Source organism: Pavona decussata, unplaced genomic scaffold (assembly GCF_977016875.1).
Source record: "Pavona decussata unplaced genomic scaffold, jaPavDecu1.1 SCAFFOLD_300, whole genome shotgun sequence".
NCBI lineage: Eukaryota > Metazoa > Cnidaria > Anthozoa > Scleractinia > Agariciidae > Pavona > Pavona decussata.
The window spans coordinates 5,381,143-5,395,000 of record NW_028145697.1 but is presented as its reverse complement, the minus strand read 5'-3'; the positions used below and the strand labels follow the sequence as shown (position 1 = coordinate 5,395,000).

General features: G+C 41.4%; 1 protein-coding gene and 2 pseudogenes across 1 annotated transcript; all 3 read left to right on the top strand.

Moving 5' to 3' along the window:
- Positions 1-13,858, top strand: part of LOC146454797 (uncharacterized) — a 33,218-nt pseudogene that overhangs the window by 12,786 nt on the left and 6,574 nt on the right.
- LOC146454799 (uncharacterized) lies at positions 4,702-8,212 on the top strand (annotated as a pseudogene).
- On the top strand, positions 10,235-11,357 carry LOC146454798 (uncharacterized). Its single transcript, XM_085095225.1, has 3 exons — positions 10,235-10,333; positions 10,569-10,769; positions 11,122-11,357. The coding sequence occupies exons 1-3, from the start codon at positions 10,273-10,275 to the stop codon at positions 11,259-11,261; spliced, it is 402 nt and encodes a 133-aa protein (XP_084951351.1). The 5' UTR covers positions 10,235-10,272; the 3' UTR covers positions 11,262-11,357.

Below are 13,858 nucleotides of genomic sequence, written 5' to 3'. Positions count from 1 at the left end.
GTCGAATTTCTGATATTTTGTCTGAAGACACCCTTCGATTAACTATTTTCGAAAATCATATTTTAAAGTTCCAAGGTATTTTATTTTTAGAGAAAATTGCAATAGTTTGAAAATGCGGCCTAGGTGCGGTCATGGGCCGATGAAAACGGCGAAAATTTAGGTCAAAGGACGAAGCCCCGTTCATGTTGTAAAATAACCCAATGAACTTGAAACTTTACACAAACCTAGACCAGCCATCCCACAAGAAAATTAAGACAATAAAAATTCCAAATTCGCAGGCTTCTTTCTAAAGCATACAGGTTTCTGTATGCTACTCAAAATGGCCTTAAAACTAATGCTCATTTTCATTTAAATAAAAGTGTTTCTGGTATGTCATTTTCTCTAAATTAAATATCATATATCAAAAGACGAGGAAAAGAACTTTATTTGTTCCAAGTTTCAAGCTCTGATTCAAACTCTTTCCAATTCAACGAAGATCGAATATGCGTGCGATACTTGCGGCTCACAATCATGTCACGAATTATGAGATCAGAACCGATTCACAAACACTTGACATCTGGAGCCCATAAATGTTTCCAAACATCACATTTTGGTCCCTAAAAATAATCAGACTGACTGAAGACAGCCATTCAATGTTTTTCGAGCTCATATTTGTTTCCTATTTAACTCTAAAAAAATATATTTATTCCGGTCAATTAGTCTACGAAACATGTGCAACAAATTTGCATACCATTTCGATGTCACAGGCAAAAGTAGCGCAACTCACAAATTTAACATCTCCTTGATCTTCTTAAAAGAAGCAGTCCATCAGTAAAATGGAGAGAAACGTGCGACTTTGTTCCTGCCGTGTTGTTTTGAATTGTCGTTTTAGCAGCAACGACTCGAATCAATAAGTGTTACAAAACAACTGTAACTCGATATTCACTTAGCTGATCTGGCTGATGCGCATGTGATCCTGGCCAGGCATTTTGGCATGGAATCCTGCGCGTACAGGACGCTTTTAGAAACTGTCAATACTAGAGAAAGTACTCCTTGTGGGCCAAGCCACGACTACCCTGGTGATGCAGATCTCAGGGTCCAGCTTAAAGACTGTTCAAGAGATGTGACAACCCATCTTGCCACCCTTGGTCTATCTGGTGATGGGCACGTAAACATGGAAACAAAATTGTTACAAGCACCGGCAGGTGAGCACCGTATGTTGTCTTTTCATTTTCTAACTTCTGATTTCATGTTATTATTTTTTTGTTTCACGGGAGTGCCAATTCCTATGTTGTCGGGAAAGAAACTGACAAGAACAGCGACAAAACTTAAACGGTCAAGGAAAGTAAATAAGACAAAGTAAACAATACTGACCACAATTGACGCTTATCGCAAATCGCAAAGAAGGGTGGGGGAGTGGGGGGGGGGGGGTTTGGCTTAATGCCCTCAAGTATACAAATTTCATATTTTTTTGTGGGAAACGTGATTATAGATAGATTTTTTTGCGAAAAAGTCGACGTTCAAAGATCTGCATTACTGTCAGAGATACGACATGAAACAAAAAAAGTGTCAGTTAAAACCTTTTATGTGTCTTTTATCTATCCTCTTGGTCAATACAGACTAACTAAACCCCTGGACCACCCCGCATTACACGTGCATCATCGTAAGTAATCGATAGCATTTTTCCAGGTGTCTTTAAGAGCCGTCCTCTGTAAATATCGACTATCGTCGTTTGGACGAGAAAAAATGAAATCCCTCAAACTTTCTCAGAAGAATGGTCTATATAAGTGATTCACATAAATATAACTTTCAGCTCACTTCGATTCGTACACACACACACAAAAAAAAACAAGTAGGTAAGTCGCTTTTTATTGGAATTCTACGTAAGCCGTTTATTTGCATGTATTCCCATACAAACCCTCATATTAATTTTACGTGCCGGTGAATATAACTTTTTCACTGTTACCTAATCAGTTACAAATATATAGCTGTCAGTTAGCTTGGGATAGTTGTGAACATGTATGAACCATAAACAGAAGACCAACGATTAACTGATGCTGTAAATTAGTGTTTTACTTGCCCCCCTCTCCCCCCCCCCCCCACGCCCCAACCAAAGAAATAGGGCACAAGGGCTTATCATATTTCACATTATTCTGGGACAGCAGTTTCCTATTTAATACCCGAAATGCACAACATAGCTTTGACAGTAATCTTGAATGGCCCTTTTTTTTTTCTAATTAAGAAGCTGTTTCATTTTTGTTTCCTCCCCACCCCAACCCCAGCCCGTCTGGATGTGCGCGCGTTTCTGTAATGCAATCTCATTGTTTAATCACGGCGGATTAGGTCAACGGAACATAAACGATTTCTTCACGAGAATCTCCAGTTCAAAGCAGGATTGAAATGGTTGTTGAAGGAATTTTTGGTCATTAAGGATAACAAAGAAATATTTGACACCTTGCACACGGCAGCTTATGGGGCGGATGGCAATTTTTTTGGCCGATGGTTGTGACGGACTTTGAAGAATTGAACTCAGTTTAACACCTGCGGTGTATTACAGTGATTTCGCACAACAAATCATCGAAAATGCGGCTGCATCCGACTGAAACTACAATTCGATATATTTTGAAATATCCAGTTCTCGATATTTCACGAGGTAAGTGGAATTTATCATTAGTTTCTTAGTAAATCGTTATTTTCATGTTGATATGCTAATTACGAAGGCGGTGTTTGTTGACAAAAGTACAGTTAAAACTTCTTCTATAATTTTCTGATTTTAACTGCCCAAAAATTTTATTGCATATTCTTACAGACGAGACATTGCTGTTTAACCAGGATGCTGTTTTAGGATGCCAACTGATGTATCTTTAGCGATATTTTCCTTTAAAGTCGGCCATTTTTTTGGCACTTGAAGAGTAGTTCAATAGGGAAGAAATTAAAAATTTTATAAAAATATCAGATTTCGATCAAATTCCCAAAAAAGCTTCTCAACACAACAACAAACATTTGCTTGTCTCGAATAATGAGATTTTGTTCGGATTTGTAACGCTTTCTTTGATAGGCAAATTTTTAAAAGTGTGGCCTAAAATGGCCGCCGAAAGCCCTCTCAGAGCGGTAAAACCAAGATGGTCGCACTACAGCTACAATACGAATCGAAGTGAGCTGAAAGTTATATTTATGTGAATCACTTATATAGACCATTCTTCTGAGAAAGTTTGAGGGATTTCATTTTTTCTTGTCCAAACGACGATAGTCGATGTTTACAGAGGACGGCTCTTAATGTGGACCAGAAAGATAAGCTGCTCACTATTTGCCCTCGCCACAGAGCTGAATATGGAATTCGATGGAGGACCGGGAAAATGAAATGTGTTGTGCTGATCGATGTAGCTGGCCATAAACCCAATGCCATGGGGAATTTCAAAATAAGCAGCCTGCAATCTGCATTCATACTGAGTAGCACAGGCACACTCCTTCCAGTTGGATTCCGTAAGTTGCTATGCCATTTAGTGTAGCTCAGAACTGCGTAAGTTCTGCGTAAGTAGCTCAGAAGTGCTAATTTGCGATGTCGATTGATTTGGCTCAGAACTATAGTCGAGGGTGTTATGAGGCAATTCCAGAAAACCTACAGTCGGAATTTCGAATTTCTGAAGGGTAATGGGGAGAGTTCGAGTTTGGAGATCTGTTTCCACGGGGGTAGGGTGGGTGCAATGTGTCTCAGTAATTTACAAAGGTTATTTAATGTTTGTGAAATGTTTGTGGGGGAGGGCAACGAACTTTGGAAATTCTGTACGCATGAGGTGCAGGAGGGCAGGGGAATCAAAAACTGATACCAACCGTGTGGGAGGTAAAGAATAGCCCATTTTGGCATGGAATACATTTTTTTAGTTTTCATGGGCACTTATAGGCTTAGAGATCAAATATTCTTGGACAGGGCTCGCAATGATCAAGGTTATCCGATAACTAATTCGCGTGTAATGGCTTATTTACCTGTGTATATTTGTCGTATTTTACAGCAATGTGTCGCAAATGTAGATTGCACATCAACGCCAGACTTGCGGAAGAACAGTCACGGCACTATGGTACTGCTGAGGAATTACTTATCGAGGTAATTCCGTACTTCATTCACTTTTCAGTTATTCATTTTCAGGTGCCTTTTTAATGCCTAACAACTTTTAAGCTGTTTGCAAAAATTTGTTTAGGAAACAAGTTATTTTTCCGTCCCATAGGAAAGTACAGAACCACAACAGTCAAGCGAGGAAGTGACATCAGCTGAGAGTGACAAGACTTCCAATGACGGCCTTGCAAGACGATTAGCCCAACTAGACATATCGTCAACAGAAGATCCGACATTTCTTAGCCCTGAAACCAGGTGTGGTGTCTTCGAGTGACGATGCTCCTACAGCTGAACCGCTTGAGAAGCTCAACGATTTCTTGCTTTCATGTGGCATCCAGCCAATCCCAAAACCCTGGATTGAGTGGGAGAATGCAAGTGCTACAACTAGGTGGCGCTATACTAGCCGAGCTGTCGAGGTTATTGCCACAGTTCTCACAACCCTTAGTCCAAACGATGCTGGGGTGTGGTGGCAGAATATAGTTTCTTCCTCAGCAATGCAAAATGTCAACTAGAGGAGACACCGCAGTCAACAAGAGACTACCTGCAGGCTCTTGCAGAGACGTTCAACAACGCAGAAGGTTGGGAGACCCGACGAAAAAAATTTGTCAGTAATGACAGGGATAGCCAGTTACAAAACCATCGCCTCCTTCATTCCGACGTTCTCACAGTACCGTTACACAATGGCAAATGTTCATCGCTTGCAGTTTGGATGTGGCGCACCAATCCAGCATCAGCAAACGACTAGAATACGTGTTAGCCGCAGCCAACTGGATCACTTTCTGGCCTTTATCACAAGTCTGCACCTTGTGCAGGATTTGCCTTTCGGCCAAAAGATCCTCACTCTTTCCAATGGCAAACAGATCGAGGTGCCAAATGTGATAAGAACAATGGTGCCCCAAAGGATTGCTCGTCAATACGTTCAATACTGTGAAGACACCTCCTTCACGCCCTTCAGCGAGCGCACCATGCTGCGGGTGCTCAGCAGATGCAAGGCAACTGTCCGTAAATTCCTCCAGGGCCTTGATTACTTTGCTGCAGACGGGGCGCGTGCCTTTGACGACCTTACTGATGTTGTTTGCCAAATTAGCCAGCTAAGCCAATTGGGAAAGGAATGGGAACGTCACTACATTGACAGTCTTAAAACAGCGAAACTGTATCTAAAGAGTGACTACAAGGTAATTCTAGTCTATCCAAGCTAGCACTATACTCGCTTTTTTTTGCGTGATCCTCGGGCAAAGGCCTGGAAATCACCTGTTATTTTGATGGTTAGAAAATTAAGAAAAAATCGTGTTCTGATTGATTCTGCCAATTCTTACACATTCCAAATATGGCGATTCATAGCAACTTTTATCCAGAGCCGGACCCTACAGGTGTCCCTTCAGAAAGGTCGCTCATTTTAAGGATCCAGTGTTCTATATATGGGCATGAAGGACTCCAGAGTTTTAGGAGTCTGGCCGTGTGCTCTCCTAGTCAAAAGCTGTACCTTTTCAAGCGCACTCTATCCTCACGAAGAGCGTGAATATTTTTCGCACGAGTTTTGTACTTGACATCGCCTTTTGCGAATATACTCTCAATGTGCAGGGCCTTTTTGTTGGTTCAAAAGCTGTACCTTTTTTACATTTTCATTTGTTTAGCAACGTGATCGCCGTTGTTACCTATGTCGCACGCAAAATTGAATGCATCGACAAAACAAGCGCCATTACGTGTGTACGAGCTACCAGCATGGACTGAATATATTTCTTTCCAGCTTTATAGGTCAATTAATTGATTAATTAATTAATTAACAACAAACTATAAATATAAATAAATGTAAATATATGATACATATATTTTGAAATGCGGATGAAAGATCAAATAGAAGAAAGATCCTAGCAGCAGTTACTTCGCAACTTAACCAGTTGCGACTGGAAAGCCTGCAAAAAAAATCAGGCTTGAACGGGATCGCTGAATTTTTTTTGTGAGGCTTTCTTATCGCAACTGCTTAAGTTGCGAAGTAACTGCGAGGATCTTTCTTCTATTTGATTTAAACTATAAATATGAAAGAAAGAAATATGGAAAGAAAGACCAAAAGGGTTAGCGCAAACGGGATATGATACCCATGCAAGGAAATGAGAAAATTTAAAGAGAGTAAAACGAAGCTTTCCTCTTCATGACACCCTTCGGTAACATCAATGGTATCTCTAAGATTACTGATATTAGATATCTATTTAATCAACAGGTTCATCTAAGTACATCATCAGAAGTCGCAGAGCACTGCTTTGTGTACTCCCTTAGTGACCGTGCAGACCATGGACGAGGAGACGTCCATGGTCTGCACGGGGGACGAGGACGACAGAGATGAAGCAATCTATCTCACCAGGACTGCCACGCTTGCCATTCAGTCCTGGAAATGCCACCTTCTCCGCTCAGCACACCAAGACCAGGCCCGCCTAGATGTTATCGAGGTTCTCGATACCAATACCATCCTGATAGTCAACGACTGGGTGATGAAGTTCCTTCCACAATGCTATCGCGAGTCTCAATCAGACTGGTTTGGCAAGCGTGGCATCTCGTGGCACATTTCCGTGCTGTATCGACGTGTTGGAGGGACGTTGCAGCGGCAAGGGTTTATCCACATTATACAATCTTGCAACCAAGATAGCTCGGCTGTTATCTTCATCATGCAGCATGTCCTCCTGACGCTTAAACAAGAGCACCCTGAGATCAACACTGCGTACTTCCGCCAGGACAACGCCGGATGTTACCACTCTGCGCGCACTGTCATAGCATGCCAACAAATGTCAGCCAATACTGGCATCACTATCAAACGCATCGACTTCAGTGATTCGCAAGGCGGGAAAGGAGCAGCAGACAGGTTGGCCGCCACCTGCAAGGCCCACATCAGAGCCTTTATAAATGAAGGACATGATGTCCTCAAATCCACAGATCTCAGGGACGCACTGCTCTCGCATGGAGGGTTAGAAGCCGTGCGGGTTGCTGTGGTTGATGCCATGTCGGAGCTTAGAGAGAGTACCCAGACAATAATTGGCATATCAAAACTCAACAACTTTGAGTTTGGCGTTAATTCCATTACGTGCTGGCGGGCATACTGGATAGGCTGTGGAAAAACGGTGAACTTACACACTGGTAAGCCAACTGCTGATAAACGTATTTCTTACTAAATATAATTGTATAACTACATAAACAAATCATATAATTCCAGTTTTGAATTCTTTATTGCAGGTTCAGAAGCTGTCAGGGTAGATGCAACATTTTTCCCTGGAGACTTCAAGGCAGTGACCAGCAGGGCAGATCCAACACCGAGAAGCATGCCAGTTTTTGCAGGTACCGAGGATACTTTGGCTGAGTGTTCGAGCAAGGCTGTGTACAGTTGTCCTCGAGAAGGGTGTATCCATGTTTTTCAGAGAGTGTCAGCTTTAGACAAGCACCTGTCCTTCGAAAAGTGCTCTCTACGAGCAGAAAAGCTAACGCTGTTAGACATCGCCAAGGTTAGCTACAAGTCACGTCTCAAAGAGGGCATGGGAAACGTACCGACACTAAGTACCCTGCCTCATCAGTCTGACATACCACGTGTCTCCACCAATGAGGGTAAGGCTCTAAATCAACCAAAAAGTCGTATCGCTTTAGCGACAAGCAAAAATTATTTCTTAAGGAGAAGTTTCGCATTGGGCAAGAAACCGGGAGAAAACTTGATGGCGACGTGGCTGCGCGGGAAATGCGACGAGCCCGTGATGCTAATGGTAAAGAATGTTCAAGAGTTCTGAGTTTCTGACGTCTCAGCAGGTATCGTCCTACTTTTCCTGGCTGAGCGTATCAGCCCGTCAGCGCGATCCAGATGAGAATTCTATTGAGGCCGCACGCAAGGAGCTTAATTTCTGCAGCATCAAAGAGTCCATCGAGGAGGCTTATGAAGATGTTGAGCCTCAGCATCCCCTAGTTTATGAAGGATACAATCTCTGCGCCATGCAAAAGAAGGACACGCTAAAAGGACTAAGGGTCACCACCTTACAGGACATTTGCAAGCACCTTGACCTTGACGTCCCAAAACCTCCATCGCCCTTCAAGAAACCCTACCTGACTCTGCTAAAAGAAAAAATCAGCAAATGCTCTTGCCAAAAATAAGTACACTGACTGATTTAACCGTTGAAGGGTTTAAATATATTCTTTGGCAGGGGCACAATATAATAAAGACCACCCTTAAGATCTTTTATCCGTGGGATAAAGGCTGGTTTACAAGTACGAAGCAAGCACAAGCACACGGTTGCTTACACGTGCGATAAGCATTTACACAAAGAGATACGTAGGCGCAGTGAATTAAAATTTTGGCCCCAAACTTTTAAATCCAAGATGGCGGAGGTACAGAACATACTTCCGCTGACAACTTGTGACTACTTTTCTGTTTTCTTGTGGCTTGCGTTATCCCGGTTTACACGGGCGACGCAACGACACAAACATAAGCCTAAGCACAAGAAAAAGGAACGATTTCCTTTTCTTATGCTTGAGTTTATGCTTGTCTTGCCCTGGTTTACACGTTGGTTTCTTGTGCTTATTCGTTTGCTTATGCTTATGTTTATGCTAACGCTTGCGTGGTAGGTGTAAACCAGCCTTAAACTGGAAGGTATTCCCGGAGGCTTTATACTGGGCCACTCCGTAAAAAGTCAGCCAATCGTAACGCGAGTAGAGAAAAAATGGCGAGTTTCTTGACAAGCAAGATATCAAATTTGCATTCTCCTTGGGCATTTGAACATGGAATGCCAGCAACTGTTCACAATTTTTTTGTTTGATACATTGCCTTTTGATTGAGTAATATTTTACAGGGTCGATGGCCCGTTTGAAGTAGCCGCAAAGTATGCCATACAAACATGGTATACAAACACATGGCATACAAACGTAATGTTTAGTCTGTAACAGGGCGCATACAGTACTGTGCAAAAGTAATGAGAGCGAATTTCGACGAATTTCGAGGTATTTCGCCACTTTTCGACGAAAATCAGCGATTTTTTTAACGAAACGAAATATCGCCGAACTTTCGACGAATTTTCGAAAGCGCTATTGTCTTGACACTTTCGAAATTTCGAAATTGTATGCGAATGTTTCAGCGAAAATTTGGACGACAATTCGAGAAGATTCGCGAAATTTCGAAGGAAATGTTTCGAAATTTCGAAGAATGCTTCAATTTTTCGAAGCGTTTTTCGAAGTTTCGAAGAGTGCAGCGAATTTTCGAGGCTAAGCTGAGTACATTGCACAGTGAAAGGCTTTCGTTTCGTTTCGATCAACCGTTTGCGTAAACAATTCTATTTGAGACAGCGAGGCATCATGGTATCGTGACGTTATCATGGCAACGGTTTTTGTATAAGTGTCATCTTCAGTGATTTGTAATCACACTGTTTACAGTAATCATGCCAAAGGTTTCACCTTACGCTCGAAAGCGAATCCAATCTCTTCACGAAAATGGCTTGCAGCCGCTAGCTATATTCAAAAAATTAAGAGACGAAGGTTCTTCCGTCAGCTATCAGAGCGTTGCGAGAATAGTTATAAAGATCAAACTTACCGGTTCCGTCGACAACCTCCCGAAGTCCGGTCGGCCAAGAAAGCTGAATGCATCTGCCAAGGCATTTATCGAGGCACAGATGCGAAAAAATGACGAAGCCACCAGCCGCCAAATCCAAAAGAAGCTTTTCAAGCGTGGCGTGGAAGTTCATCCATCAACAGTTCGAAGAGCACGCAAAGAGAAAGGATGGACTCTTCAAAACACAAAGTACTGCCAGCTGATCCGCGACATAAACAAGACCAAGAGACTCGAGTTCGCGCAGCGAGTGATAGCCACTGAAGATACCTTCGACAACATCATCTTTAGCGATGAATGTTCCATCTCTCTTCAGCAGTTCCGCCGCACGTGCTACCGGAAGGTTGGTGAACCCCCTAAGCGAAAGCCGAAACCAAAGCACCCTCTCAAAGTTCACGTTTGGGCTGGTATCAGCAGGCACAGTGCTACCAAAATCTGCGTCTTCGAAGGGATAATGGAAGCCAAGGAGGCCAAGCTGGACAGATTGCTGAGTCTAGTGTCAACACAGCCCTTCCGAGCATCACAGTGTAGCACCACGACAACACCAGAGCTGCCCTATACGCCACCTGTGCATTTCAGACAGGAACCCGCTGCAGACCTACATCGCACACCTTGCATGACAGAACCTGACCGTGTGCTGGACGAGCTGATTCGTCAAACGGACTTTGATTCCACAGGTATGAAAGTTTTTATGGCTTACGTTCACTGAAATTTTCTTGACATCTGAAGCTAATCCTGGATCAACGTGAACTTTGTTTCGAGTTTAATAACTAATCAATAAAGATTCTTCCAAAAGAGCTTTGGCCCTCAGTTTTGACTTAGAGTTTTCTTTTCCTTTAGCTTGAAATAGGAATTCCATATCCTCGCAATTTGACTGTTCACCGTTGTTTTGTTTATTATTCTTGTTATCAGAGAGAATCCAAGTCGGAGGAGTTGGAGAGGTCAAGTTAGCGAAAGCAGACTTTAATTTCGTAAAGGCAGCGACAAAACCAACCGTGATGGCCCTGCGGCTCGTCGACAAGCTGTTTCCAAAGGAGGTCCTTATGAATTCGACAGTTCATGGCACCAAGGACTTTGCACCTCTTGATCACAGAATCATTGCTGCAATCAAAGGTATGCTTACAACATTAACTCTGTTTTCATCCTTGAACGAAACGAAACTAAGTGAAAACAAATGAACTGTAAAATAATGATATCAAGTGACATTGTTCGGCGCGCGTTGTGATGTATAATACAGAAGTGAAGAATAAACACCGGAAGTGTAGAGTTTTGAAATTAAAGATCTGTATTAAATTATGCGAAACGAGCTCTTATCAGACCACAGCGAACTTTTACCTGCTTCATTGCATTTCGTTTTGCAAAATACAGTTAGCCATCATTTGCGTATAAATGCCCTGAGTAGCTGGCGGGATTATTTGCGTATTACCAAACTTGAGTTCTCACCAAGAATTTTGTTTTGTTTCAGCGGAAGTGACAAGGAGCTTCGGCTACCAGTGCAGGGACAGAGAAGAACTGAACCGCATGTGGGAGTCATGTAAAATAAGCATCGGCAAACGCTGCCAAAACTTGAGAAAAAATAGTGACAAACAAACTAGGCAAGATTAATTCGTTAGCAACTGTGTGTATATTTTTGCATGTAATCTAAGTAGATTTTAGATTCGTTTTCTTTGTTTTTTGGAATGCAATGTAAACCGTATTAAACAATAAACCAGATGATGTATTAAGATTTGTTTCTTACATTTATTTAGTTTTCAGCGGGGGTAAACATTTGTCATAATATTTTGACGTTGGTAAATTGTAGAACTGATTCCATGTTTCTCTGAAATCATTCATTGGTAAAAATACGTGAATTAATTTTGGCACAACACGCAGTGTCATAGACATTAGCTTCACAGTTTCGCTACGCAGTTGCTCTCACCGGAGTTCTCACGGGCATATTGTGTAAACAAATGCATCTGTCGGCACGCAATTTCAATAATTATCTTTCATTTTATAAAAGACCTGCCATATCATGCAAATATCAAAATTTTTTTGTCTAAACATTTTGAACTACTGGTATGCAAATCAAAGCGCTTTTTGTCTATGAAGCGAATCATTGCAAGCTCGACCTTCAATCGGAGTTAGATTTCAACCGGAAATTTGCATGCGTAATCATGAAATTTACAATCCCGCTTGTTGTAATTACGATTCAGTCCTTGATTCAGTCTTATTGAAAAACAAACGGGCAGTTATTCTACTGAAGCAAAGTGCGGGTTAAATCTCTCTAGCTTATTTTGAAATGCTCTTCAGTCGTGGTGTTAATAAATAAACAAAGCGCGTTTAGTTCCCGCGAGTTATGTACTGCAATTATAATTCGCTGCTTCGAAAATTCGAAGAAACGAAAGTTCATTTCTTCGAAATTTCGAAAGCAAGGAAAGTTCGTTATTTCGAAATTTCGAAAGAATTCGCATAATTTCGCCGCTTTTTCTTTGAAATATCGCATTGAGCGACGCGAAATACCGCCCGAAATTTCGCCGACATATCGTCGAAAATTCGCAAGAACAATACACGAAATTCGTCGAAATTCGCTCTCATTACTTTTGCACAGTACTGTACTTTTCGATCTGTTAACTCTGGAATTCGTTCGATTTCTAGGGGAGAAAAGGAATTTGCCGGGTTCTTCCTCTCCCCTTTTGCCCCAGTTCTCTTAGCCATTTCAAGGTTCACGCGCCCACATGCAAGTATTTTGACATCCGGCTCAAAGCAAGTTTTCAGGGACAAGTTTTATTCCTAACCATTTCCATTTGCTGTATTGTTTTTTAACATAATTTGTACATGACTGTTAAACTAAATGAGCGTACAAACTAAGTGACGAAATAAAACATGAAACAATGCTTTCCAGATTTGTTTCCGGTCCGGCCGAAGGCCCATGGCGTGACACCCAATAACCTTGCATTACACGTTAGTTTATTACACGCATTTAATAGCTCTCTGAGTCCTGCAAGCTTTTGTTTAATTTGAAACAGTGCTCAGAGGGTATTACTTATCAAGACTCTTATCAAAGTTCGTTCTTCCCGATATTTCTACCTCTTAAATTGCAACTGGTACGGCATTTCTGCTTGCATTTTCAAAAAACATGGATTGGTCATTCATATATGGTTCGTACACTTCAGTAAACAATTCGATATTTACTTTTCCCGCAATGGCATGACCATCGTAAAATGATGATTTGCTGAGAGCTTTAACTTTCTTTCAAAATTTTGTTTCCTTTACAGCCATTTTACTGATGGACTGCTTCTTTTAAGAAGATCAAGGAGATGTAAAGTTTGATTTGCGCTATTTTTGCCTGCGACATCTAAATGGTATGCAAATTTGTTGCACATGTTTCGTAGACTAATTGACCGGAATAAATATATTTTTTAAGAGCGGAATAGTAATGAAATCTGGGATCGAAAAACATTCAATGGCTGTCTTCAGTCAATCTGATTAGTTTTAAGGCCCTATATGTGATGTCTGAAAACATTCATGGGCTCCAGATGTCAAGTGTCTGTGAATCGGTTCTGATCTCATAATTCGTGACGTGATTGTGAGCCGCAAGTATCGCACGCATATTCGATTTTCCCTGAGTGGGAAAGAGTTTGAATCAGAGCTTGAAACTTGGAACAAATAAAGTTCTTTTCTTCGTCTTTTGACATGAGATTTAATTTAGAAAAAATGACATACCAGAAACACTTTTTTTGAAATGAAAATGAGAAGTAATTTCAAGGCCATTTTGAGTAGCGTACAGAAACCAGTATGCTTTAGAAAGAAGCCTGCGAATTTGGAATTTTTATTGTCTTAATTTTGTTGTGGGATGGTTGGTCTAGGTTTGTGTAAAGTTTCAAGTTCATTGGGTTATTTTACAACGTGAACGGGGCTTCGTCCTTTGACCTAAATTTTCGCGGTTTTCATCGGCCCGTGACCGCACCTAGGCTGCATTTTCAAACTATTGCAATTTTCTCTAAAAATAAAATACCTTGGAACTTTAAAATATTATTTTCGAAAATAGTTAATCGAAGGGTGTCTTCAGACAAAATATCAGAAATTCGACCAAGTGGTCGGTGAAATGCGATTCTCGATTCTTACAGGCAGCCGCTCTTAAGTACAATGGGAAAACAGGAAGGAATCATGAACTGTCCCATGATCCACCAGTTTAGGTTGATGATTCCACCTCATTGACCACG